Here is a 25,224-nt window from a genome sequence, read left to right on the forward strand (position 1 = left end):
CAGAAGAAATACCAATCTGTGTCTGTAGGCCAGAAAGAGAAGCGTGGTTTGCATGGCCCGTGAACTCCCGGCAATGTCACAGCTGTTATATTTAGCATGTGGCATTCTGACACCCCTGCTAACCACAGCATGAGGATGGGCTGAATATTCTGAAATTACCTGTAGAATCATCTTACCCTAGTTTTTCTACACTCTTGCTTTAAAACTGGAGTTGAAAACTGGGCACAGTTCATGTTCCTGACATGATCTTCCCGTGTCATTGTAATATGTCTCACTTTCTTGTAATTTAAAATAGACACAAAACTCTGTGAAGTAGAAATAATCAGAAATCAGTAGTAGTGCCATCAGCTTTGGTATTAAAGACAATAATATTTTTACTTTGAAATGTGTTATCAAAATGAGAAGAAATGTTTTAAAGGTGGACGTGGAGGTTTGTTTGCTTGTTTGTTTACTTAACTAGGAGGTAGATATTAGCTCTGGAACATGGAGCTTACAACTGAGTTGGGTCCCACACATTTCAGTGTGATTGGTCCCTCCAAATATGTGGTCTTCTGGTTTTTCTCGTTAATGTTCTGGAGTCCTCAGAGATGTAAGCAAGTCAGTTCCTGATGGAAGGAGTTACGCTGTTTATTGTTAAGTTGCCAGCATCCACCATATCCACCATACTAGTGGAAGGTGTTCCTGCCCATGGCAGGGGGTTGGAACAAGATAATTGTTAAGGTCCCTTCCATTCTGTGACTCTGTGGTATTTACAGAAATACCCAGACAGTAAGATTTTCTCCTCAGGTTGTTTTGCACCAAGCTGGCCATGACTGTGCCTGATAGCTGTTCCTGTGCTGAACTGCTTTCCTCGGCTAGTGTAGAGATCTGCCTGGGGTTTCTGTCCTCCTCCAAGAGCTTGTGGAGATTCCCAAAGCCTACTGAAGCAGCCTTGGGACTACTAGATTTGTTTTAGTGGATCAAATCATTTGACATCCATGGGAAGTCAACATTTTCATGGCTTTAGCTGAATATTTGGGCCAAAGAGGTGTTCTGGTTTGATTTTCAAATTACACTGGTGAGCTGAAATGTTCCTTGCGTTTAGTTAAGCACTTCTAGTAATGTTGTGTCCCAGGGAAGCTGAGGTAACAATACTCTAAGGAGGTTATGTTGCAATTGATTTGGATGGGTTATAGTTTCATTTAATTTTTTATTCCTGTTTTCTATCCCATGAGTACACCACTGAAAGTCTAAACCTGTCTTTCAGTGAGGGGTTGACAAACATGAGCTTTTCTGTTTCTCACCACTTCCTCAGACATCAAACCACTTATGGTTTGATGGTGGAAGTCTTCCATAACCTGACTGAGTTTTCGGATACACAGAATGTAGTAGGATTATGCTCTAAATTTGGATTTCTCTATGTGGTTACGCTTCCTAAAAGGTGATTCATAGTATCAGTCAAAATAATTCCAGAATAATACTTGCAGCATAATGGGGTATTCTATGAAAATAATGCAGAGCTTCTTTGTTGATATGCAGTCCATGTTTCATACCTTTTTTAGCCTAGAAATTAGTTTGGTTAGGTTATAAGTCTCCTTCTGTTCCTTTTCATATCATGAGCCTACCATAAATCTGTAGGCTAACTCACAATGCAGATTTTAGACCATCTGTCATTTCTGGAATATAATGTCAGCGCTGCTAAAAAAGCTTTTTCCCACATAAACATCCCCCTCTCCAGAGTCAGGAAAAGCAGCCCTTCCCATCTAAAACATACCATTTAGTTTTCAAATTGCCATTTATTTGGCTTGGGAAAAGGCAGAGCTCTCGAAGCAGGAACCACAGGTCAGTACTGGATAGGGAAACCATCGGGGCTCACAGGTGCTGAGCCCTGGCTCTTTGGAGCAGCGAAGCTGGGTGCAGATCTGACCCGGTCACGCAGCAGAGAGAGTGTTTTCTTCTCTAGAAGGCACAGATTTTACTGCCCTCAGTCTCACACTTTGATGAATTATTTCTCCGTCCCCGGAAGGGCCTGTGCCAGCGCTGGGAGAAGGCTCAGAGCCGCGGGCTGCTTTCTCCTGCCGCGCTGCTGAGCTGGAGCAGCGACAGGGCAAATGCCTCCGGGGAGGCCCTCGAAACACTATCTCTTGCAGGCAGCTGCTCGGAGCCTCGGGCGTGTGCCAGGCACAGCGTTCCTGTCAAACACAGCTTCTCTCCGTGGGTCCGGGCCCCACACCAGCCCTGCACACCCTCCACGCAGACCCGCTTTAAAACATTGCCTCGGTGACAGACACGTTCCCCTCGTTTGTCAGCGCCCTGGGCCTGGCAGCCCCACTGAAGGCAGCGTGAAGTAGAACAGACCAGCTTAGTAAGCCTCTACCTGCGATGAATTTGCTTCCTAAAATAGCTGCAGAGCCGTGGGGTATTTTTATAGCAGCTACACAGGCCTTTTGTGTCCTGAAGGACTGTGAAGAAAACTTTGACGCTTTGGCTTGTGCGTAAACTGATGCAGTTCTGCCTGAGTTTGAAGAGAGCCTGGGAACAGTAACCTTGGGGAGGGTTAAGTACCTACCTAATCTTGACCGTGCTTTAAATATGATACTTAAGGGTGTCAGTGTAAACATAACCCTGTGAGACCTTTCATTGCTGGTAGTTTTAGTGGGAATATCAGATTTTAATAGGCATCACGCGCATTATCATAATAAGCCCAATATTTTACAAGGTCTCTCCCTCAGCGGTAGTGTTATTTTAGCATTTCTGTCTTCTTCCTGTAACAAGAAGTGGGGGAGAAGGGAAAAGTGGGGACAAGTTTATCTTCTTTAGACCTGTCTGAACATAGGATCTCAACGTGAGTAAACATAATAGTTCTCAGAATCATTAAGATTGGAAGAAACCTTCAAGATCAGCTAGTCCACCTGTCAATCCAGCACCACCATAATCACCTCTAAAACCATATACCCAAGTGCCACACCCAGACACCTCTTGAAAACTTCCAGAGATGGTAACTACCACCTCCCTGAGAAACTTACTCCAATGCCTGACCATTCTTTCAGTGAATTTTTTTTTCTAGTGTCCAATCTGAACCTCCCCTGGTGCAACTTAAGGCCATTTTCTGTCATCCTTTCACTTGAGACATGGCAGAAGAGACCTTTCAGGTAGTTGAAGAGAGCAGTGAGGTCTCCTCTGACCCTTCTCTTCTCCAGACTGGACAACCCAAGTTCCCTCAGCTGCTCCTTATAGGATGTGTGTTCTAGTCTCTTCACCACCTTTGTTGTCCTTCCCTGGACATGCTCCAGCACCTAAATGTCCTTTTTTGAAGTGAGGGTCCCAAAACTGAACACAGGATTCAAGGTGTGGCCTCACCAGTGTTGAGTTCAAGGGGACAATCACTGCCCTAGTCCTGCTGGCCACACTATTGCTGATACAGGCCAAGATGCCTTGGCCTTCTTGGCTACCTGGGCACACACTGGCTTCATGTTCAGCTGGCTCTCAAGCAATACCCTCAGGTCCCTTTCTGCTGAGCAGCTTTCAAGACACTCTGCCCCCAGCCTGGAGCGCTGTATGGGGTTGTTGCAACCCAAATGCAGCTGTGTGACAGCTCCAGGGTGGCCAAGGCTGCTTCCTCCACCCGTCCCTGCTGCCACGTTGCTTCACCTGTTTGTGCCTGGCCATCTTCCAGCTCCCACGTGAGGAGTGCCCTGGATGGGGAAAACAAAAAAGGGCCATATCAACTGGAGACCAGTATGTGCTGCTTTGGGAAGATCAAGACTGCTTAAATTAGAAGCACCAAGGACAGCCCTTGACTTGCTATTTCTGCTGGAAGGACAGTCAGGGTCCCTGTGCCCTGCAGTTACAGCAGGAGGAGCGATTGGGTTTCCTCAGCTGTTAGGTTACATTAACCAAGATGAAGTTTCAGTTTGCTCCTTAGTAGAAGGTGGATCTGGATGGAAAGCAGAGTCTTTGTGTTAGACACAGAGTTCTCCTTGGCCTGCCTTGGCGCTGTGGGTGTGCATGGTGCTTTGGAAGCGCTGATGAGGACAAGGACTGAGCAGATCACCCACCAAGATGGTGCAGAGGAATGTTTCCTGAAGCAGAGGGATGTGAAGGGTGACTGTTTAAGTGGAACTTTACACCTTGTTGATACCTGTGGAGTCAGTGCACGACTGGCTGAGTGACATGGGCACATCTGCACAGTTGTGTTCGGGGACTGAACCAGCCCCACAAGGATGTTTGATTCAAGTTGCAAATGAGTGAGCCTGATCTGTCTCAGGGGTGTAAAGACCCAGCACTTTCCTTGGGGGATATTTTTGTCACTGATGTTTTCAGAGTGTATCGGGATGTAGGTCTTGCATGGCCAGGTATCCACATCTCCTGGGGCCCAGGGTGGGGATGGTGTCAGCTGTCACCCTGAGGGAGAATAGGCAAGTTCCTGACTTCCCTGGAGCCACCAACTTCCCTGGAGCCACCTTTCTGTTGCAAAATGGCCACAAAGAAACTGCAGGAGCCACCTCCCAGGGAATATCAGCCCAGAACCTCCTCTGCAGCTGGTGCTTCCTCCACCCCAGTCCTTTCTTGAATATCAGGCATTTGACCTGTCCAGGGGCTCACATTAACCCTTTCCCTGGCCTTGTGCACTGCTTATTTTCACATCCCTGGCTGCTGGATTTAAACTGGGAACCTGTGGTGCAAAGACAGTGATGTTTATTTTTAGTCTGTGGCACTGTGTGAACGTTAATTAGGACTGATAATAAGGAACACAAACCTATTGGCACCCTTCTTGGTGGCTTCAGCGAGGAATCCTGGTGTGGTGACAGCTCAGCTGCTGCTCCATGTGTAAGAAGCTCACCCTAGCCAGTGAACATATTGAGGAAATAGGAAATATCTCAGTGATTCCCAACTGTGTCCATCTCTGGGAGCAGAAGTTTGTCATCTTGGCTGCTGTGTGCCAATGAAATGGAAACATTAGTTATTTATGGGCAAAATAAGGGCTGTTCTATTTGTGTTGGGGTAGTAAAATGTTCTAAGTGTTTGGGCAGCCTAAACACCACTGGTGGCATGGTAACCAGAGGAGCAAAACTTGGATGGCTTGGGATGTAGACGGCGCTGTGCTGGTATATTTGTAACAGGTTACAAATACACAAACACAGAAAATACCCCCATGGTTAAAAATGCTCAAGGGAGTGGATGTGCAGGCGTTTCTGGAGGTAACCTGAGTCCTGGTGAGTACTCTTGAGAATCGCTGAGAGTCTTTCCATTTATTTAAGTGGCTGCTTTATGGAATGATAGAGTTAATTTTGCAGGTAAATAACTTTTCCTTAGGGAAAGCAGCGTCACCAAATCATGAGAACTCATGGGGGCCCTCCCAGGCCAGGGTAGCAGCTCTGAGGCTGATCCCCAGGCCATAGCCTAGATGTTGTTAGGAATATTGTCACATCTGGGATAGCCTGTGCTATGTGCTGGTCAGATCCCTGTGCCAGCAGATCTGGAGAAGGAATAGAAGGATATAATAGCCAGGGCTGGCTGTGGCTGTACTGGTAAGTGGAGACAGAAGGAGCCTTGGTGCTGGTGCAGCTGCTTCCCTGGAATATGACAGGGTTTGCTAAAGAGGAGCCAACAGTTCAGTTGCTTTACTATTCCCCTGATAATCAGGAAACCCCACAACATGGTAAGCTTCATCCTCTCCTGTCTTATTTAGTGGTAAACTTGAATAATGAAAACCAAAACCAAACCACAAATCCTACGTAATGTAATTATATAAACAAATACAGTTAGTCTGTTCCACAAATTACCTCCTGGGTTTCTCACCTTCTTTTGGCTTCATTGTCTTGACTGAGTTGAGCATCCCCTTCCACTGCATCAGGAGAAGGAGAAAATAATTTCAGTTATTTGTTTATGTTGTAAAAAACAATTGCAGCCCTACAATACGAAGATCCCTCATATGGATCTTCCCCAGTGCTCTTCCAGACACTTTCCTTGCCCTTCTCCTTTCCCCTCCTGCCTCCACTGTGTCCCTTTTGACAAAGAAAGACGCATGTAACGATCCAGACTGGGGATTGCTGCTACTGAGGTACCTAATAGGATTATAAGATTTTCAGCATTAATCCTTATCCTATTCTTTAGGCAGACTAACCTTTTCCTTAGATTTTTGCCTTCTGTTGCACAATTATTTGACTCTTCAGTAATTTCTTTACAGCTGCTGTTCTGTCCTTTTTCAAGGCAATTGGTAATTGGTGTAGACCTCCAGCATGGAGCACTGTAAGGGCTGTCAGACTGCTGTGGTTATTTGTTTAGTGCTGCAAGTGAGCTTTTCCTACCTCACTGATGGATGTCACCACTTCCTTTGCCTTTCCCCGTACCCCGAGGGTATGTGTTTGCTTTAGCCCAGGCTGTAGAACATGTTTCTGTAGCTTGAAATGTAGCAATTACTACCTCCAGCTGTGGGAGGTTTGCTGATCAGGATATCTGCTTCTGCACAGAGGGTAAGGGGGCCAAGGCTTTCCTGGGTACATCCTCATTCAAAGGAGCTTTGAAAGATGGAAGTGGGTGGGGAGTGGGTTGAACTCTGATTTCCTAAGGAAATGAGACTTAAGCAGTCTGTTTTTCCACTGCTGCTAGTTTTTTGGATCTGCAAAGTGATTGTGGCCAAAATAGATGGGTCACAGAAGTCTCAAATATTAAGTTTCTACATTATTTCTGAGAATTAGCTGCTGGATAAGAGATTGTCTCGTAGCAGTGTCCACCAGGAGGTGAAAGCCGCAGTGTTGACTCCATGGGTAGGTCCCTGATTTGGCTGGCCAGGCAGACAGTCGGTGCAAGTAACACCGGAGTCACAGCACGTGTGGGTCCCAGGGCAGCTGGCAGCTGTGGGAGGGAACTGAGGGCCTGTGCTGCGATTTTGGGGATGTGTGAGGAAAGCTGAAGGTCCTGTGGTGTGGTTCAGAAAACACCGGGAGTGTTGCAGGAGATTATAGAGATGAGGAGGAAACTAGGGAATGATACATTTGGAATTTTTATGACTGGGCCTCTCAAACTGTGGGCTGTCAGGATAACTGCCAGGGAACAGCTTGTTTTGGAGGTGATGGGCTGATTTGCAGTGGGGGGAGAGGAGCACAGGAGCCTCCAGGGTGTGGGAGAAGACACACAAGGAACAGCAGAGGAAGAAGCTGGTGGCACTGCAATCATTAAAGGAGAGAAGGGACTGAGGTGGGATGTGACAAAAGGCCAAACCAACAGCATTTAGGAACAGGCACAGAAAGCAAAGTGAAGTTACTTCAGCTTGGTAGGCCAAAGGGGTGGGGTAGGAGGGAGCGGGGGAGAAGTTTAAACACTGGTTCATCCCAATGGGGTAGAGACCACACAAGGGAGGTAGAAAAGAGACTTGGACAAGGAATGATTTTGTGGCCTGGGCAGAGGGATAAAAGATCAGCCTTGGGTTTGTGTATAGCGTGCAGGAGTAATTTGGCAACAATCTGAGCACAGGGATGAAGGAAGGCAGGAATCAACCATAACTTGAATTACACAGGAAGCTTGGATGAGGGGGAAGCAAGAAGCATTGTCTTCAGCAAGGGAGAGGAACTGAGAGAAGAGATAGAGGATTGATGTGTGTGTTTGAATTAAATCAATTGTATTCAACCCTGATCCAAAGCCAAGTGAAGACAGTAAGTTCAAGAGACTATTTGAAATATCTCTTTGTGCAAGTATTTGTCTTTAAAACCTTGAGTATGCTCTAGAGAAATGCCCAGACATCTTTCATCTTCCATTTGTAGGGTGTGCCCAGAGGTTAAGTGATCCCAAGCCACATAGTAAGCCACAGCAGTGACAAGACTGGCTTCCAGCATTCCTTAAAACAGTTTTCAGTCTGGTAGACCATAGCAGTAGTAAATGTCCATATATGCACACAACACACCACGAGGCAAATCAGTGAAACTCTCAATCTCCAGTTTAGGGAGAGCACATCACCTTCTTAACTGTCCCTTGCTCTGCTTATGCAAAATTATTGCACAGTTTCCTTCCCTCACAGCATTTTTTCTTAGTTTTTTTTTTCCTCTATTTTTATTGTCAGCAACTAATTCTTTTCTAGTGATGCTGTAAACTGTTTTTTTCTTCAGGATCCAGTGACTTTCTGTTGCCAGCACAAACTGAGGAAATGAATATCAATCATTCAGTGATTATTTGCAGGAAATAAAAGCGTGAGATAGCAGCCAGCCCAGGCCAAGAAGGAAGGACAGCATTGCGGTGCTCTTTATAAGGAGAGCCAAAAATATTATCCATGTGCTCAGCTGTTTTCTGAATATTGTGGAGCTTTCTTCCTTTTGTGAGCTCTACTTTCTCTGGATTAGGTCCTGCTACGATTGAACTTGGAGTATTTGTTATTAGCCTCAGTGAGAACAGGATCAGGCCATTGTCTGTCTGTCTGTCTGTCCTTGTCTTAACCCCTGTTGCTGTTTGGTAAGATACTGCAAGGGACAAAAACACGCTTGGTTTCCCCGATTCTCTCTGAGTGTTGGTGTCTGATCCTTGCAGATAGCACAGCCCCTGTGGGTGGAATAGGTTCGGAGCTGGCTGTTTGCTGCAAAGCTTTTTGAAGCCAGTGTGAAGCCTCTGTAAAATATTGGATCCCCTCACTCAGTAGCTGCTTTTCTGAAGTCTTCATTGTGCTCCAGGTTCTGCTAAGCTATGCTACGGTGAGCATGATGAATAGCAGGCAAATTGCCTTCGGTCACTGCTTTGGAAATCAAGATGTGTGTTGGCTCACCCCATTCTTTCATAAATACCTTCTTGAGCTATGGGAAGTACTGTGGAACACCATATCCCAGAGTGTTAATTTTTAATGTGTTATGCACGTAATGGACTTGACTGTAATTGTGAGTCCCACGGCACACAGTCACTGCTGGCAGGAGGGAAAGGATGACTGCAGGTCTGTGTGGCTCCACAATTAGGGACTGAAACATTGATCATTTTCATTCCCAGCAGCAGTGGAAACAGTTGTATGAATTTAAAGCAAAAGCTTTAGTGGAAAAATGGGTACCTGCAAGCCAATAAACATCCCCCTGCAATCTATTAAATTTAGACTTTGCAGCATCATCCTCCTGCACTGAATAAAACCGACTGAAACCTGGGCAGGGCAAAGTGGTTTTGACAAGCCTATGCTTATGTCCGGAATAATCCAAGTGAATAAGCATGTAGGCAGTGATGCAGAGAGGAGTTAGTATAAAAAATTCTCAACCTTTTTTTCTCAGCAGTGCTATTTTTAACATACAGATCCTTATTTCTTTCTTACATGAAATCTTGAAGCTGACAGCATCCCTTTCAGACTTGCAAATGAAAGGAAACTGTCTGAAAGAACAGCAGAGCAGGGATTTTTAGACCTGATTCTGTTGGTATATCTTGGTTGGCAGATTCTTCCTCCTTTGATGAGCCCAAATTGACTTTAGTGAACAGTGCAGGATTCTTCCCTTTATCAGGTTTAATGTAGGATAAGGCCTCAGCATTCAAACCCTTATGCCAGGAGAACTTGGATCCTTCTTTATTGTCTGCCAGCGCTTCAGAGTATTGAATAGAGGTGGAAGGGATTTTAGACAAATGATTCTCATTTTGCCCTGCCTCTGAAAGCAATACTCCTACATTCCTGGTGTCACAGTAGGTTGTTTTGAAATCAGATTTTTAATTTCCTTTTTAAAGTGTGGTGGCCTTGGTTTGGTTGTTTTGTTTTGTGTGTAACTCATAGGGTATGACCTGTGGAGACCATTCTGAAAGGAAATTCATCCTGAATCCCTGCTCTTCATTCATGTCACTGGCAATAGTTTCTCTGAATTCAGTGATGCAAAATCACTCCTGTACTGTACTTAGTGCACTCAAGCTTAAATCAAATCCTAACACTTTTTACTAGTGCAAAAAACACATTTAAAACACAGGGGGAAAAAATAGTTCTCTGTGACAGGAAATCAATTTAATCCATTTATTGTTTATTTGTTTTTTTTCCAGGCTTATATTTGGCACACTTTACCCCGCATATTATTCTTACAAAGCCGTGAAATCAAAGGACATCAAAGAATATGTGAGTAATGAGGTTTGTGGCTGTGCTGTGGGTTTGTTTTCTAAGATTGCTCCTCACCACATTGTGAAGGTGTTGCCCATGTTCTGGGAAATCTCATAAACCAGTACAAGGGGCAGACTGGCCTGTAGGTGAACTGACTGATTGCTGGGCACAGATCTCAAATAAGAAGCCTTGGGTTTGTGCTTCTGGCTCCTCTGCTGAGTGGATGTGCTCCCTGACAAGTGTGTGCTGTTCCTCTGGTGGTGCGAGCTGAGCTATATACAGCCGACTTAAAAGGCATTTGGCATCCAGGGCTTTGTGTGCTCTCCTTTGTTTCTGAAGAGCAGCATAAATCAAAGCCTTTTCAAAAAGCCTTGAAGCTTTAACTGCTCATTCAAAACAAGGATCAGAGGAGGCAACTGGAAGCACATACGACTGAATCCTCAGACGGAAACATCCTGCCTTGCAGAGCGACCTATTTACAGGCAGGTCTGGCAGCTGGGTGTGCTCTCTTGTCCTTTTGCTGAGAAATCTTCCCTGGGCCCCGGTTTCTAAAGGCACATTGGGGCCATCAGGGAAAGTGATGTGTGGGAGAATCAAAAGCACTTGCATGCTGTTGGGGTCCTGTAGGATTTGTAGTGCCCTTCACAGTCTGAGTTCTGTTGACTTCATTGAACCCAGCTCAGCCTCCAGATCTTGACTCTTCAATCCTCTCAAGATCCTAGGGATGACAAGCCCATTTTCTCCTCTGGGTAACAGCATAGATGGCTATCCCATTAAGTCCTTAGTGCAGGCTCAAACTGGGACTCATTGTGGCTGCTGAGATTTTTTTTTTTAATCATTCTCCTCCTTCAGAAAATGATTTTGGATAATTTGAGGGTCATAAGTGTTACAGAGCACAGCAGAGACTTCAGACAAAATATCCCTGCAGCCCTTGCACAGCTATGCTTCTCAGGGTCCGTACACTCTTTGCTTGAAAACGCTGGAGACGTGCATGAGCATCCCCAAGTAGTGTCTGCTACTGGTACTTAATGTTTCCATAGTCCCTTTCCAGAAAGTATTTTGCTGAAGGGTCCAATTCCTGTTGGAAATTCAGTTGCGAAAGAGGAACTCACATCAGACACATGAGGTCATGACCCAAATGTGAGAACAGCTGATGTAAGACCTGGTCTGCACTTAACAATTGATTTTAGTTCAACACACCAGTTGTGGCAGTATGTCCATTAGGGTTCAGTTAAAAAAAATAATAAATGAAGTAGTAATTTACACTGACAGTCAGAGCCTTCATTTTTTAGTCAAAACTTATATCACTTTAGGATATATTGTTTTCTGCTGTAATAGTCGTTTCGATAAGTGTTGTTCTAAGCTGATCCAAGACCATCCACACCATGTCTTGGTTTATGTTTTAAAGTTTTGCTGGCAGTAATGTCTGAGAGAGCCGTGCTGGCACTGAGGCTCTGAGGAGTTGCAGTTATGTAAAAAGCCTGGCAGAAGCTGCCCTGGGAAGACAGTGCTCTCAGGCATTTGGCAATGCCATTATTGCTGTAACACTAAATATAAATATACATATAAATCCCAGGAGAGCAGTTATGTAGCTGAGTGACTGGTGCTCAGGAAATAATTCCAGTATCTACAGGGAGATGGAGAGAGACTACAGGTACTGTCCCCACTGTACTGGGGAGAAGATGGAGAAGCTGTTTCTGAGCTGGTGAGATCCAGATTTGTTGACACCTCCATCCTCCCTTCCCCAGAGCAACATCTGGTGTAGGGAACCTGCTTGTACTGCCTTCTTTCCAGCCTTCCCTTGCTCTATTGCAATTATCTCAGCCTTAGATAACACAGTCCAGTTCTTTAATTCATGGATTTTCATGGTTTTTGCTTCCTTAAGCTTTCCAACATTCCAGCAAAGCTGCTTGGGGAACTCTATTTTCAAATATACCTAATTAAAAGACAATTTTCACTAAAATTAACAACCTTTGTCATACTATCTCTTTCCAATCCCAAGAAGAACCAAAACTGCATACATCAGAATAGTTGAGCTGTGCTTCTGAATTCCATTTAGTGCTCAGAGACAAAAATCCCCAGATTCCTGAATTCCTTGAGATACTACAGTTCACCTGACCAGGTCATGGTCCCCAGAAAGTCCCTCTGTTGTTGTCACCCCAAAGGACACCATCCATGCATCAACCCCACAGTGGAGTTTCCCTAGCTGAACACAGAGACAGCACAGCACATGCTCAGACTACCAGTGTGAGGTGAAACACTCTCACCTACGCCCCGTGTAAGGGATTTGAGCTAATGCCCTTGCCCTTATCCTTACCCTGTGCTCAGGGTGTGGATGGGAGCAGGCACAGCCACTCAAGTGCTGCACACTGGTTTAGGAATTGTAGTGAGTTGATTGTTCTCCTGAGCCCTGGATCATGGGATGGGCACTCACCTCTTTACCTCTTCCGGGCTATAGATATTATGTAAGTAATTACATTTTATCTTAATTGTAGTTTGGCCAACACCCTAATAATAACATTTGCCATTAAGATGAGCCAAGTGAGACTTTTAATGCCCTGTGATAGGGCTGTGGTGCTCTGCTGGTCAGTGGAGCTTCTGTAAGGACAGAGTCAGCCTGCTCTTCTTCTCCTCAGACCAGTCCTAAAAGCCACAGTCACTTTTCCAAGGGCTGTGGAAATCTGATGTGGGTTATGTGCTGAAGTGAAGGACACTCTGGCACCTTCAAGTCCACAATGATTGCTAAATACATGAGGGAAGGCAGAGGAGGGGTGGGTGAGAATTTCTGTGAGAGTTATTTTGTGCACTTGTGCCTCTAAGAGGTAGTTTGAGGCCTTTGGGGAAAAATGAACCAACTACTGTTTTTGTTTCCCAGGTCAAATGGATGATGTACTGGATCATATTTGCGCTCTTCACGACAGCAGAGACCTTCACGGATATCTTTCTTTGCTGGTGAGCACCAAAGGGAGGATCTTTGGCATAAGAGAGAAAGAAAATGGAAATGTTTACAAGGGGGGAAAAAGGGACACAAAGGTGCACTGACTCCTGAACACAGGGTTAGCAGCTTCAGGTGCATAGAGGTGTTTGTTCTGTCTGGAGGAGTCACGCTTCCTTTCCCAGTGCTGTCAGAGGAAAAACAAGAAAGAAGTGGAAGTGCTCAGTGATATCTCATTAGTGAGAAATCATTACAGGAGTCTCAGTCCCTTCCTGTCAGAGAAAGGCACAGCTGATTGCCCCGTTGGATGCTTGCAGAGGTCATCACATAAACAACAGTGGCTTTAGCTACAGGCATAGTTCTGGACTTGCCTGGCTGTATCCTACAGTAAATACACAGACTATGGGAGTCAGGCACAAACTGCCCTGCAACACAGGATTTTTTATGTTGCTGTGTGGGTGTTGTTCCTGGGATGTTTTGCTGCTCCTGGCTAGGCTGGGTTTATGGTTTGATGGAGGGCAGTTAACAGTCCATACTGATGTGGGCTTTCTGGTGCCAGTGAAAGGATTCCTGGTCATCTGTCAAGACGAGAGTGCATAAATGCCCAGTTATATGGGTTTCCCTTTCCCCATCCTCGACGTGGGGGAGCCCAGCTCTAGTTCCTTCTCCGTCTGAAGAACCATTTCCGACGTCTTGTGGGACGGGGAAGGGGAACTCCAGAAACAGGGTTTTTCAGGCCCCGAGCCTGGAGGGGAGAGGTGCCCTCCCCTCCCCCCAGCACCCACGTGGCTCCATGGCAGGCACAGAGACAGCACACGGGCGTGGAGAGGAGGCAAGAGAGAGTTTATTGTTGGGAAGGGGTTTATAAGGCTTTTAGGAGGGTCAAAGGGGAACCAATCACGAGTTCAGGGTCACACAAAAGAAACCATCAGGTAAAGGGTCAACAGCCAATAGGAAGGGGTTAAACAAAGGACCAATGGGACACCTCGGGACACCTTTCCCAGGACACTCCTGCATGGGAGATAACAGTTGCTGTGGGGGGTATTGGGAAGAAGAAACACGTGTTTGCAAAGGGACCACAAAGAGCCATTTTAAAACATGTTTAAACAAGTTTCTCATCAGATTCACTGCCACACAGTTATCAGATTCAGTTCCTTAAATTTGGATGCTCAAGTATGGAAGTGTTTGTTGCTTGGTTGCTCTTTTTAGCAAGGCCTTTCTAGTGGAAAACAGTGAGATCAATTAGACTTGAGGATAAAAATTTAACTGCAGAGCATGGCCCTCACTTACAGGCTGTTCCTGCATGCCTCCAGTGAGTCTTCCAGACAAAGGGAATCGGGGGTACTTGGCAACATGTCAGATCTGTTGAAAAGGAGATAAAGGACATTACTGTCTATCTAATTTGCATGCAGATCTACCTCCCCTGTGTTCATCTGGAACTTTGGTTTTTGGAGGATGTATTATGTGGGTCTCTCAGGAGTTGTGACAGAGGGCTTGTGAAATCAAGTGTGCTGTAGAGATCCTCAGTGAGGTGGAAGGCCAACCTGGCACATCCATGCTCAGAGTGGAGCATCACAGAGGCCCACTGGATCAGACCTGGCTGGCTCAGTGACAGTGCTGTGTAGCACAGCAGGAGCCTGTCTGGGTCCAGCTGGGCTGGGCCACTGCCATCACAGGTCTCTGTGCTGCTCTTGCCGGTCCCTGCCTACAGAGGGTAACAATTGTTCATCACACTGCTGGCAGCAACCTGCCTGCCCACATGAGGATGCTGCTGGCTGGCCACTCTTGAGCTCTGGGCTTTGTCCTCCAGGAAGGAGTCTGGATAGTTTAATCTCAGGGTGTCCCTGACTTGTTGTGACAGCTAAAGCATGACCTGTTGTCAGTTAGTGTCCTCTGTATTTTGCTGTACTACCTAAAAGTCAGTGTGGATCTGCCCAACAAAAGTTCTTGTAGTTCAGTTTCAGTCAGATAAGTGTTATCTTAAAAGGAGAAAGGCAGAGAGGTGAAATGTGCCTAAATATCTCAATGAAATACTGATTTGCTGGTTTGGTCTTTGTTCCCTTACAATGACTGGGGATACTATGAAGGCAACACCAGTGCTTTTTGCACGTAGAAAGCTTCTCTTATCACACCTAGAATCTCTTCCAGACCATTAAATAATGGTCCTGATAATCAAGTAAAGATTCACCCACATGCTTAGTTGAGATGTGTGCAAAGGTGAGTGAACGTGTTCAGGTCTTTGGAGTCTTTGGTAAGCAAAAGCTGCCCTGAGCTAGACTGGCCAGTCCTTTCCTATGCTGAGCATCTCTAATTAAGGGCAGTGGTTAAATTGGGAGTGGACAGTAACAACTCTTTTTCTTCCAGGTTTCCATTCTACTATGAACTCAAAATAGCTTTTGTAGCTTGGCTGCTGTCTCCGTACACAAAAGGCTCCAGCCTCCTCTACAGGAAATTTGTCCATCCAACGCTGTCTTCAAAAGAAAAGGTAATCACAGGTGCCTTGGTCCTCTCTGGGTGGAGCAGAACTACAGTGTGTTTACTCCAGTCTCTGTATCACTCATTTTCCTGGAAGACTGAGAGTTGCCGATTCTCTTCCTTCATCATTTGATCACCTCCTTTTGATTGGTGCTTTCGTTTTTCATGGTTGTTGTGTTTTTAAATCCTGGCATCAGTTCAGTGCACTCACATGTATTAACTCATCTTTGTGCTCTTGACGTTGGGAGGGAGGGGGATAAAAATACCTCCTGAGCTGCTTTGCATGTACTGGCTGAATATAGCTGGAGAACTGTGTTGTGGCTGGATATGACAAATAGAGAAACAGGGTCTGGCAGCCAGGACTCTTCAACTTTGTTCCCAGCTCTGCCTAAAACATTGTGCAGCAATGAGACAAACAGCCCAGGCAGTCTAAAATGGGCTTAGCAAACACATGCCTGGCTGGGAGACATAATATGGTGAAGTAAGGCATGTAGTATGTTGAGGTCCTGGGTTAAAAAAATGTCTTCCTCAAATTAATTATGCTAATTATGGGAGGGGGACGTTACAGCTTGGATCATTTGCCTGCCTAGGAGATTCCTGTGGCTGTGAATGGGGCATTGTCAGGCAGATCCATTTGGCTCATGTGAATACATGGGCCAAGTATAGCTATTGGTCACATATCAACATGCAAATTACCGAGTTTCCGACATTGGCAGCTTTGGAAATGAAAGCTCTGTTTAGGCACAGGCAATGTATGAACACTTGTATCTCAGTTCTGTCCAAGAAGGACAGTGGGGATCAGTCCCCTGTCTCTCTGCTTCCTGTGAACTTCTGCTCACTCTTCTCACAAGTAGTCTCATGCATTTTGGGTTGCCACCTCTTAGCTACTGGGAATAGGAAGAGAATCACTGAGCGGCCAACAACTCCTCACAGCCTCCAGTCCCCACTAACCCAGCAATCCAGCAGCTGAGTACTGAAGTCATTGTCATCGTTATCATCCAGACTCCTGTGTCTCGAGGGAGGGAGGGAGAGGCAAGGAACTTCTGTGACCGTTTCACTGTATAATGAGCAGCATCAAAGTCCAGAAGCTCTGGGCCTACCAGTTCCATGGGCATTTGAAAGTGGGCACTGCTGTGATTGCAGAGATGACTTGGATACTTCTGAGACTACCAGTCCTGGACACAGGGCAATACAGCTTCAGCTGCCCAGAGCCATCATATGATTATTTTTAACTATGGGGCAATCCAATATGTCTTTAGAGTCTATAGTTTTCAAATAGCTTGTGGTCCATGCTGCCCAGGTGGATCTCTTGCTTCCAGGAATTGTTGGTGATGGTTGCACTGTGCAAGTTTATCACAATTTTGAGTCCCAAATTTCCATTCACAGAATAAAGAGTTCCCAAAGCCTGCAGTGGGAGTTACTGTTCCCCTGCAAACTTTTCTCTTTGCAAACACTGGCTGTGAACTTCTCTCCAGCCATGATGGAGGAGATGGAGGGTATCTGCTCCTCCCTAAAAGATGACCTGGCTCTGCCAAGAGCACGAGGCTGGGAGCATAGTCTGAACTTGCCCTTCTTGTGCTTATTTTTCGTTTGTTTTGCTGTCTGCTGTGACAGGAGATCGATGACTGCCTCATCCAGGCAAAGGACCGGAGCTACGATGCCCTTGTGCACTTCGGGAAGCGGGGACTGAACGTCGCGGCCACGGCAGCCGTCATGGCAGCTTCAAAGGTAAAGGTGCGGGCCAGGATGGTGACTCCTTAACATCTCATCTGCATCCACTGCCCACAGCAGCCACAGTGTGGAGGGGGAGAGGTGGTGGGCGTAGGGATCCTCCCACTGGTTTTGTATAGTGACTTATAATTTGTGTGTAATTCTGAAGTTCGTGAAGGCTAAAAGGCTTACACGCAGCAGGCCTGGTGTATAATTGTCTGCAGACATGTTTGTGTAAGAGTGAATGGGAAGTGGCATTAGTTGCTTTTGGGGAACGGGTAGATATTGTGTGAGTGGTCTCATCTGAAGGGCTGTATCCTGTGCTCTGTTCCTGGCTTAGAGCCAAACCCAGAAAATAGCTGTCATCTCTTGCTTGTTTGCTTGCATAAAAGCTGCCAGGACTTGATAACTGCATTTTGTGGTCCTGCCCTCTGGCCATGGGCTGTCATGACTTAGGGTCGATGTGCACAGTGACTGTATCCTTATCTTTGGGGGTGAGACTTGTATAAAAGACATGGCTACAACGCCTGTTGCAAAAGGGTAGTAGAAACATATGGGCAAGGTGGGTACTGTGTTAGAAACAATATGAGAATGGGAGTTGAAGGAAATTATTTTGCTCTGCCAAGTGCTTTTCATATCACCTCAGGCACATCATTTTAGTATGTCTTGGCCTTTCCTTCTGCAAAAATGCATAATACATCCTTAGGAGGCCAAATACCATGAAGTCTATAAAGCCTGTTGAATGCAAGGTATTATAGAAGTGGGGAGCCCAAGGGGTGTGCCACGTTCATGTGGGATCACAAGCCAAAACCAAAAATTACCTCCCTTTTCACTGCCAAGCATCATGCAGACTGTGGTTGTCAGGCTTGGTACAGTTCTTCTCCTGAACTGTTGTTCTTCAGTGGGGAGGCTCTGCTGACCCAGGGGCTGCTAGATAACCCAAACCGGGACTGAAACCTGGGATAAGCATGGAGCTAAGGCAGAGCTGTGTATCATATGCCCAATAAAACCACATTTGTGTGATGCCTCCATGGCACTTAACACTTTTGCTGCTGCCATGGAAGCCTGAAGAAGTCACACCATGGACATAAATAGGCTCTGGGAATGCCTGTTTTGCAGCACTGCCTTTGCTCTGAGCCCCTTCCTACAAGGAGCTGCAGAATCTCTGTGCTAGAGCTGTTTTTAGGACACAGTGAGAAACTATATGTGAATCCCAATGGAATTCTGGCTCCTGTTTGGGTAGCTCCTGAATATGAGAAGCTCAAGAGTAACCCAAACCCACAGCACCAACCTGTTTCTCCAGCAGGACTGCAACACTGTTTTCATCAGCTGTGGAACTGGAATGAACAGTCAGTATCACAATTTTACTTCCCACTGTTCTGCTTTTCTGGTGTTTTTCTTAAGAATCTCCCTGCCCTGAAATGTGGCTCCAGTGGCGAGGGGGAAGAGTCTCCATGGTATAAGGAAGCTGTTGTCTTGCATGAGTTGATGAAGCTCCCCATTCAGTGGTGGAAGAAAGCAACCCTGTGACTCGTGTGGTATTGTTATATTGCACATCTGCCAGCCCAGCTGGAGAGAAAACTGTTAAGACACTGAAACCTGTAAATGGACCAGAAGAGTCTTTCCTGCACACTATTTTGGGGAGGGGAAAATGACATGTTAATAAGACTAAGAGGTTGTTATTGAATAGATTGATTGAGTTTTACACCAAAGCAAGGAGTGTTCATGTATTTCCTTCAGCCTTGACATTTAAATTACTCTTGAGTGTCTGAGGGAAAATAGGACTCCTGGCTTCCTTCACTGCTTCGGCTTGTGGCCTCCAACAAGTTGCTGGTTTCTGTGTGCCTCAGGGTGCAGACCCAACAGAGAGGGTGAGCCTATCTGACAGCTTTCCTCCTCCAAAATGGAGTAGTGCTCCTGCTCCCAGTGTGCACCAGCACTTTGAACCTCCTCAGATTATCTCAAATATTTCTCAAGTGCCTGAGCCAGCATAAGGGAAGGGATGGAGCTACGTTGTGAGGAGTATGGCCACAGGAAAGGAAAGCAAGATCATCCCTTCCTGGCCATGGGAAGCAAACGGATTAACTGTGCTGCTCATGGAACTACACCCTTGAGACATTTACACTTTCCACGGTGTGATGGTCAGGAATGGTTAAAGCAACTTCTGTCCCTTGCCCTTCTCAGATGGTGTGTGCTGTCTTTCTGGCAGGGAGAACTGACTGGTGTGAGTTACAGCCTTATGTGTTGCAGTACAGAAGTGCTGAGCTGGGGTTCCTCAGGTGTTCAGGATGTGAATAGGCAGGTGTGGACATGTCTCCACGTAGCTGCCCCTGCTGCTGTGGAGGGAGCTGTTTCCCAGAGAGGAGTGATACAACAGGCATGGGTGGGAACAGTTTCTGTTGCCCTGGTTTTCAGCTGCTGTCAAATATATGTCAACGCCCTTACTTGCTCACTTGAGGAGATGTAACAGAGCCAGATCGTCCTGCGTGAGAGAAGTTTAAGTGACTAATTATCTGGAAAACACTTTGAGCAGGCAGATGCCAGACCAGACTGAAGTGCTGTCCTTAGGGGGAAGTTTCCATGGAGGGAGGAAGTAGAATACTATTTCTGAGGCTTATCATGACTTTCCCAGTGCCAAGGTTTAAGGATATCCACCTACTCTGTGGTGAGTGTTGAGTGTAGATGGGAAATTGAGTCCTTCATTTGGGTTCAGCCTTTAAAGGATTGTGTTAAAACTGGAACCTCTAGAGATGACCATCTATTCAGAAGCACTGAGCTCCTGCAGCTCCCATGGAAAACATGGCTTTTACCAACAAGTGAATGTGAGGATTATTTCCTGCTTCACTTGGATTAATGGATGAGGAAAAGATGCTTTTATATTCGGAAATGGACTCAGACTTTGCAAATCAGCATCTTCTAGTGGCAAAACACAGTGAGCTTCTGGGCTGAAGGGGTACTCTGTACAGACCTGTTTTCAGTAAATTAGCTTAAATCTAAAAGCTCCTGTGCCTGGACATGAGTTTCCCGCTGTGGATAACCCTGTCCTCTCCTTTCTGTCTGAGCTGTGGTAACTGATCTTCTTGTGCTCCCACAGGATCCATCATAATCTTTTGTCTTTCATGATAAGATCTTTGGGCAAGGCCCATCTCTTCATTCTTTTTATCTGTTATATTTTTTTAATCCATTCTGTTTATCTATCATTTTTATTCATGCAGCACAATGCATCTGACTCTCTGATTACCACTTGTGTGTGACATGCTGCTACTTAGATATTTACTGCAGGCTGAGGTGCTGCAAGCTGTGCACAGCCACACCTTCCCTATCTCTGATCCCCTGGCCCTTTCCCTTTTCTATCTTAAATAGCCTATGGTTTTAGTTAGCCAACTGCAGGCTTGTCCTTCCCCCTCCCCCCCGCTCCCTTTCCCAGCTCTGTTTTGTTTTGAAGCCACAGTTGTGCTAATGCTGGCACAAGCCTCTGCTAGTTCGTTTTACAGGCTGAGGAGCTGCCAGTGTCCCAAGCACCCCGAGCCTGCCCGCTGGCTCACTTGGGGGCTTTCTCTCTCTCCAGAGAGTCTATTTTTGATGCTCACTAAGCAGACAGAGCACTGGATATCTGGTCTTATAACCCGTGCTAGGGGCTCAGCAGAGATCTTTTCCCTGCCCCCAGCAGCTCATGTCCCCACCAAGGAGCATAATCTCATTTGGGACTCTAATCCTGTCCTCATTGCCTGGTGATTCTATCCCATGTGGTGACTTCAAGTGGGTCAGTCCTAAATGGTGGGATTAGATGACCAAGCAGTAAATCCTGCTGCTCTTTTTTGTGTTTTCAATTCTTTCCAGCTAGTTCAGCCATTCCCACTCTCAAAGGGCCCTGGGCACTGGCTGCCACCATCTTTCCAGCTCACCTCTGGGTAGGAGAGAAGCAGGAAAGGATCCTGCTTTTGGACCACAGTGGAAAGGGAGCAGCAGCAAGCTGTTACAGCCCAAGCAGTGGGGCAGCTACAAGGCCCTGGCCAGGCAGTGGATCCATCACATGGATCCTGGGCATAAGTGGGATTTTCATTGGCACCAGTCAGGTTTCAGTGTAAGCGGCTGGGACGCGTCCGCAGCCAGGAGAGGTGCCGATGCCTTGGTGGGAGCACCAGCCTTCTCCAACACACTTGTATGTGCTCCCTTGCAGCCACCATGGTCTCAACACTTCCTTGTCCTCCACCTGTCACCCTGAGCCTCCTACAGCCTGCTGCCTTGCCCTGTCCCCAGTCCCCAATTCTTCTATCCCTCCTTACCTTCCCTGCCCAACCCTGACATTGCCTCCTCTGTCTCTACAACCCATCCATCACCAGTTTTACACCCTTCCCCAGCTCTCTGACCCTCTCTTTCAAGCTCCTGGGATTCCAAGATCCTGTTTGAATGTATCCTTATTCCCCATGCTGAACAAACCAATTCTACCAGTCAGGCCAGCGTGTTTCCCCACCCTGATTCCAACCACTTAACCATCCCCAAATTGCAACCTCAACTCTACTTTTCAAAGGAGATCCGCAAAAAACATCCCACTGCCAACAGATCAGCAGATCAGTGTAACCCAGGGGTTTCTGGCAATGTTCCTTCCTCTGCCTTTCTCCTGCCCACAGAAGGGCAGGGCAGGGACTGGTGCAGAGCAGCTGGTGCTGTGGCCCGTTGCGTGCGCCCTGTGCACAGGGGAGTGGGGCACAGCGTGGCGCTGGCAGTGAGTGCAGTGCCTTGGCAGGAGAAGATAAATGAGGTGGAGGGAGCAGACACGCATGACTGGTGTCAGTGAAAAGCCCATTTGTGCCTAATAAGTCTGAGAAACAGTCCAGGAGCCTTTCATGCGAGGGGAAATATGGCTTGCGGTGCTGCCGGAGCCAGCAGTCACTCCGGGTATCGTTAAAAGGAGCAGGCACGCGGACAGGCGGGAGGGGTTCCCTGAGTGCATCCTCCTCCTTAGCTAATGCTCTGGAGTGCAGCCTCGGCACTTCACAAACCACCTGTCTGGGCCGGCATGTCACTCCTATTTCCACTTTTGGGCCTCATCTTCCCCTGGAGGGGTTGCAGCTCCACTGCTTTAGGGGCCCAAAAAATTTATCATGAAGTTTCCCAGTGTATTTGCTGGTTTTTTTTAAACCAGGGCACTGGAAGGGAAATGCTGGTGATGATTTAAGTTTTTTCCTCTGTGGACAAACAACATCTTTTAATTAATTTCTAGTATCTGGTTGGTGTAGCCAGTGCAACTGCCTGAAAGTCAGTATTTAGATCCCTAATTTTCCATGGGAATTGAGACTTTTTTACTGTGGGAGTTTGGAGCAAAAACTTGAGTGGGAGACACACACTGGCTTTTGTGGCATGGCAGTGGAGAATTGCACTTCTACTTGAACTGGGAAAGAGGGAGGCAGGGGGTGGGGAGCATCCTTTCCTTTAAGACGCTGGATAAAGCCTCTTTGTAATGATTAGATCCAACTGCTTAGAGGGAGAGTGTTCCTGTGCTTACTGAACACATGGGAGCACAGTTCTGACCAGTATACTTAGTACTGTGCCTGTGATGGTCACACCATGTGCCCCAGTCAGTAACATGGCCAAGAGCTGCACAAGTCAGGAGTGATTTAGAGTTCACAGTTTGAGAAGCCTTTGGGGACACATTAGTGTTATCTCAGAGGGGCTGAGCTTGTTGCTTTTGAAAGCAGCTTCCTTTAAAGGATTTCCATTTGGGATCCAAAATCAAGGATCTCATGGCTGAGCTATGTTGCACCATTAAAGAGGAACTACAAATTGCTTTCTTGAAACGTATGGTAGTGTGCCACTGATCACAGTATTTAGTGAATTATTCTTGTCAGGGTGTGATGTATCTTTTATTCTGAAGTCCTTAAGAATCTGTTTTTCACAGACCTATTAAAATCCCAGTGCTATTAAAGCTACAAACCAGGTAGCCATTTCCAGTTTCCCTTTCTTTTTGGCTCCTTGGTTGGTGTCTCAGAGAAGCAGACAACAGTCAGCGAATGCACAGGACAGCAGAACCAAACAATAAATTCGTACAGAGAGACCAGACTGGGAGAAACAATAACAAACAGTTCCCAGGAGAGGAAATGAACTGCACAAACAAAAAGGGTGGATGAAAATAAGTTTCCACCATGAACATTAACGTCAGCTGGTTTCCCTTTGAGTCTCTAATACTGTCTGGCATCTCCAAACCAGGTAGTTGTTCCAGACTAGGCACGGCACGCAAGCCCTGGCCATAAATAAGGATGTTGCTTGTAGGATATTTGTGTTCATATGGTGGCAGAGGCAGTTCCCTTCTTCACTCAGGCCTTGTGCTGATGGTTTTGCTCGGGGCCTGCCTGCAGCCAGACACGATAAAGCTTCTGTGTGCAAACTTCTGCTCACTGCCATGAGTAATTCCCCAGTGTTACCCTACTGCTCCAGAGACCTGTCAGTCACCAGGACTAAAATGACTGCCATGTATCCCTCAGCTAATCCTTGTCTAAATTAGTCATTAGGCCAGACACTTGGGGTTTCTCCAGTGGGAAGCATCAGTCAAGTGCAAGGAGTGGAGTGGCAGCCCATTGTGTTTATAATCCACTTTACTCTTTAAACACACTTGGTGGGTAACACCTTGTCAGCCGGGGTTAGGGAGTGGTTTCTCTATCTCTGTGGGAAAGCTAAGGAAGGGAGAACCTGTGTTTAGAGGTGTAGTCCACAGGTGGGTGTCCCTGCTTTTTATGTGTATGTGAGTCCCTGCACATGGTGCCCAGTGTCATGCTCGTCTCACCTTGATTACTTATGCTTCAAATAGACCTTATTCTCAAAGCTTTTATGTGTGTTGCCACAATGGCTCTCTTTTTTTCCTTGCTAGGTCTCTCAGCTACTTCATTTACCCCTCTATTTGGACCAGAAAAAAGGGCAGGTAATCTGCTGAGTGCTTGCACTAAACCCTAACTAATGTTTGCTCCCTGTTAGACTAGTTTGAACTGTTTTCAGCTGAGGCTGGTCTGAGGCCACGTGCTGTCTCCTCCCTTCCAGTGGGTAGATCCTGCAGTGCTGAGCTTTAAAAGCCTGTCCTTGATCTTATCAGCAAAATGCCTTCTAAGTCCTCTGCTGGCAATCAGAGAGAGTCCAGCAGCCAGGCAGGGAAAACACATCTAACTCAGGTGGTTGCTGCTGCTGCATTGGCCAAGCTGCTGTGTTTGCTGTTGTGTTCTCACTAATGGATGAAGGGAGCCTGTCTCCCACTGCTCTGATCCCTATGAGGATGGTTGGGGTTGCAGTGGAACTTGTGAGGCCAGGATCTCTTACAGGTCTGGTTGGGGCAGTCCTACTGACATCCTGGGAACATGAACTACACCTTGTAGTGGACATTGGCAGGATGGAGGCTGTAACATGCATGCAGACATGTCTGCTAGTGTGGAAGAGAACTACTAACCACAGCTACAGCAAAAACAGGGGAGAACATTAACAGGTTTAGTATTGTGCTGGAAGTGTGCTGAACGTGACTTAGTGTTCCCTAGTGTTCCCTTGCTTGTCCATTAACTTCTGATCCTAAGATGCAAAAGGCCAGGAGGTGCCATCCTGCTTTAACAGTAATTGTATTAAAAGCTTCTCTTTTGTGACTTGGCAGCTTTTGGTTCCTGGTTTGTTTCAATTCAACATTCTGTGTCATAGTTTCCACAGCTTAAAAATGGAATTTGTAGGTATTAGAGGTGTTATGAAGCCTAAATAATGTGTACAGAATTCTTTCATATTTTCAGACTGAAGGAATGATAAAATCTAGACACTGTTATATGTTTATATTTAGATTATATTTAGTGGGACTGTTATATAAATGGCAAATTTTTAAATTACGTGCTTAAATTTATTTACTTTAGCTTTAGCTACCTATATATATGGAGTATTTATAATGAATAATTCCATTAGATGTAAACACAGTTTTTCCTATACTCCTAAATGCGTCTCCCTCTAAAAAGCTTTACTTACATGTATGAATGCAGAGAGTAACAATAGAGAGGTAATGAAATTAAGACAGTTCCAGCTCTCTGATGGAGTACCTTTTACAGTGCCTGTCACTATGCAGTGTCAGTTG

The 25,224-nt window shown here is 46.2% G+C and overlaps 1 protein-coding gene across 2 annotated transcripts in view; it reads left to right on the forward strand.

Moving 5' to 3' along the window:
• Positions 1 to 25,224, forward strand: part of REEP1 (receptor accessory protein 1) — a 69,163-nt gene that overhangs the window by 17,102 nt on the left and 26,837 nt on the right. The window contains exons 2-5 of one of the 2 annotated variants that reach the window (XM_027722812.2): positions 9,961 to 10,033; positions 12,891 to 12,967; positions 15,315 to 15,435; positions 17,040 to 17,159. In XM_027722812.2, the coding sequence (XP_027578613.1) occupies positions 9,961 to 10,033; positions 12,891 to 12,967; positions 15,315 to 15,435; positions 17,040 to 17,159 (391 nt within the window). The remainder of the gene's footprint in view (positions 1 to 9,960; positions 10,034 to 12,890; positions 12,968 to 15,314; positions 15,436 to 17,039; positions 17,160 to 25,224) is intronic. The other variant, XM_039383551.1, reaches the window with a different exon arrangement.

This window comes from Pipra filicauda, unplaced genomic scaffold (assembly GCF_003945595.2).
Source record: "Pipra filicauda isolate LSUMZ 115617 unplaced genomic scaffold, ASM394559v2 scaffold315_size853536_pilon, whole genome shotgun sequence".
Classification (NCBI taxonomy): Eukaryota; Metazoa; Chordata; class Aves; order Passeriformes; family Pipridae; genus Pipra; species Pipra filicauda.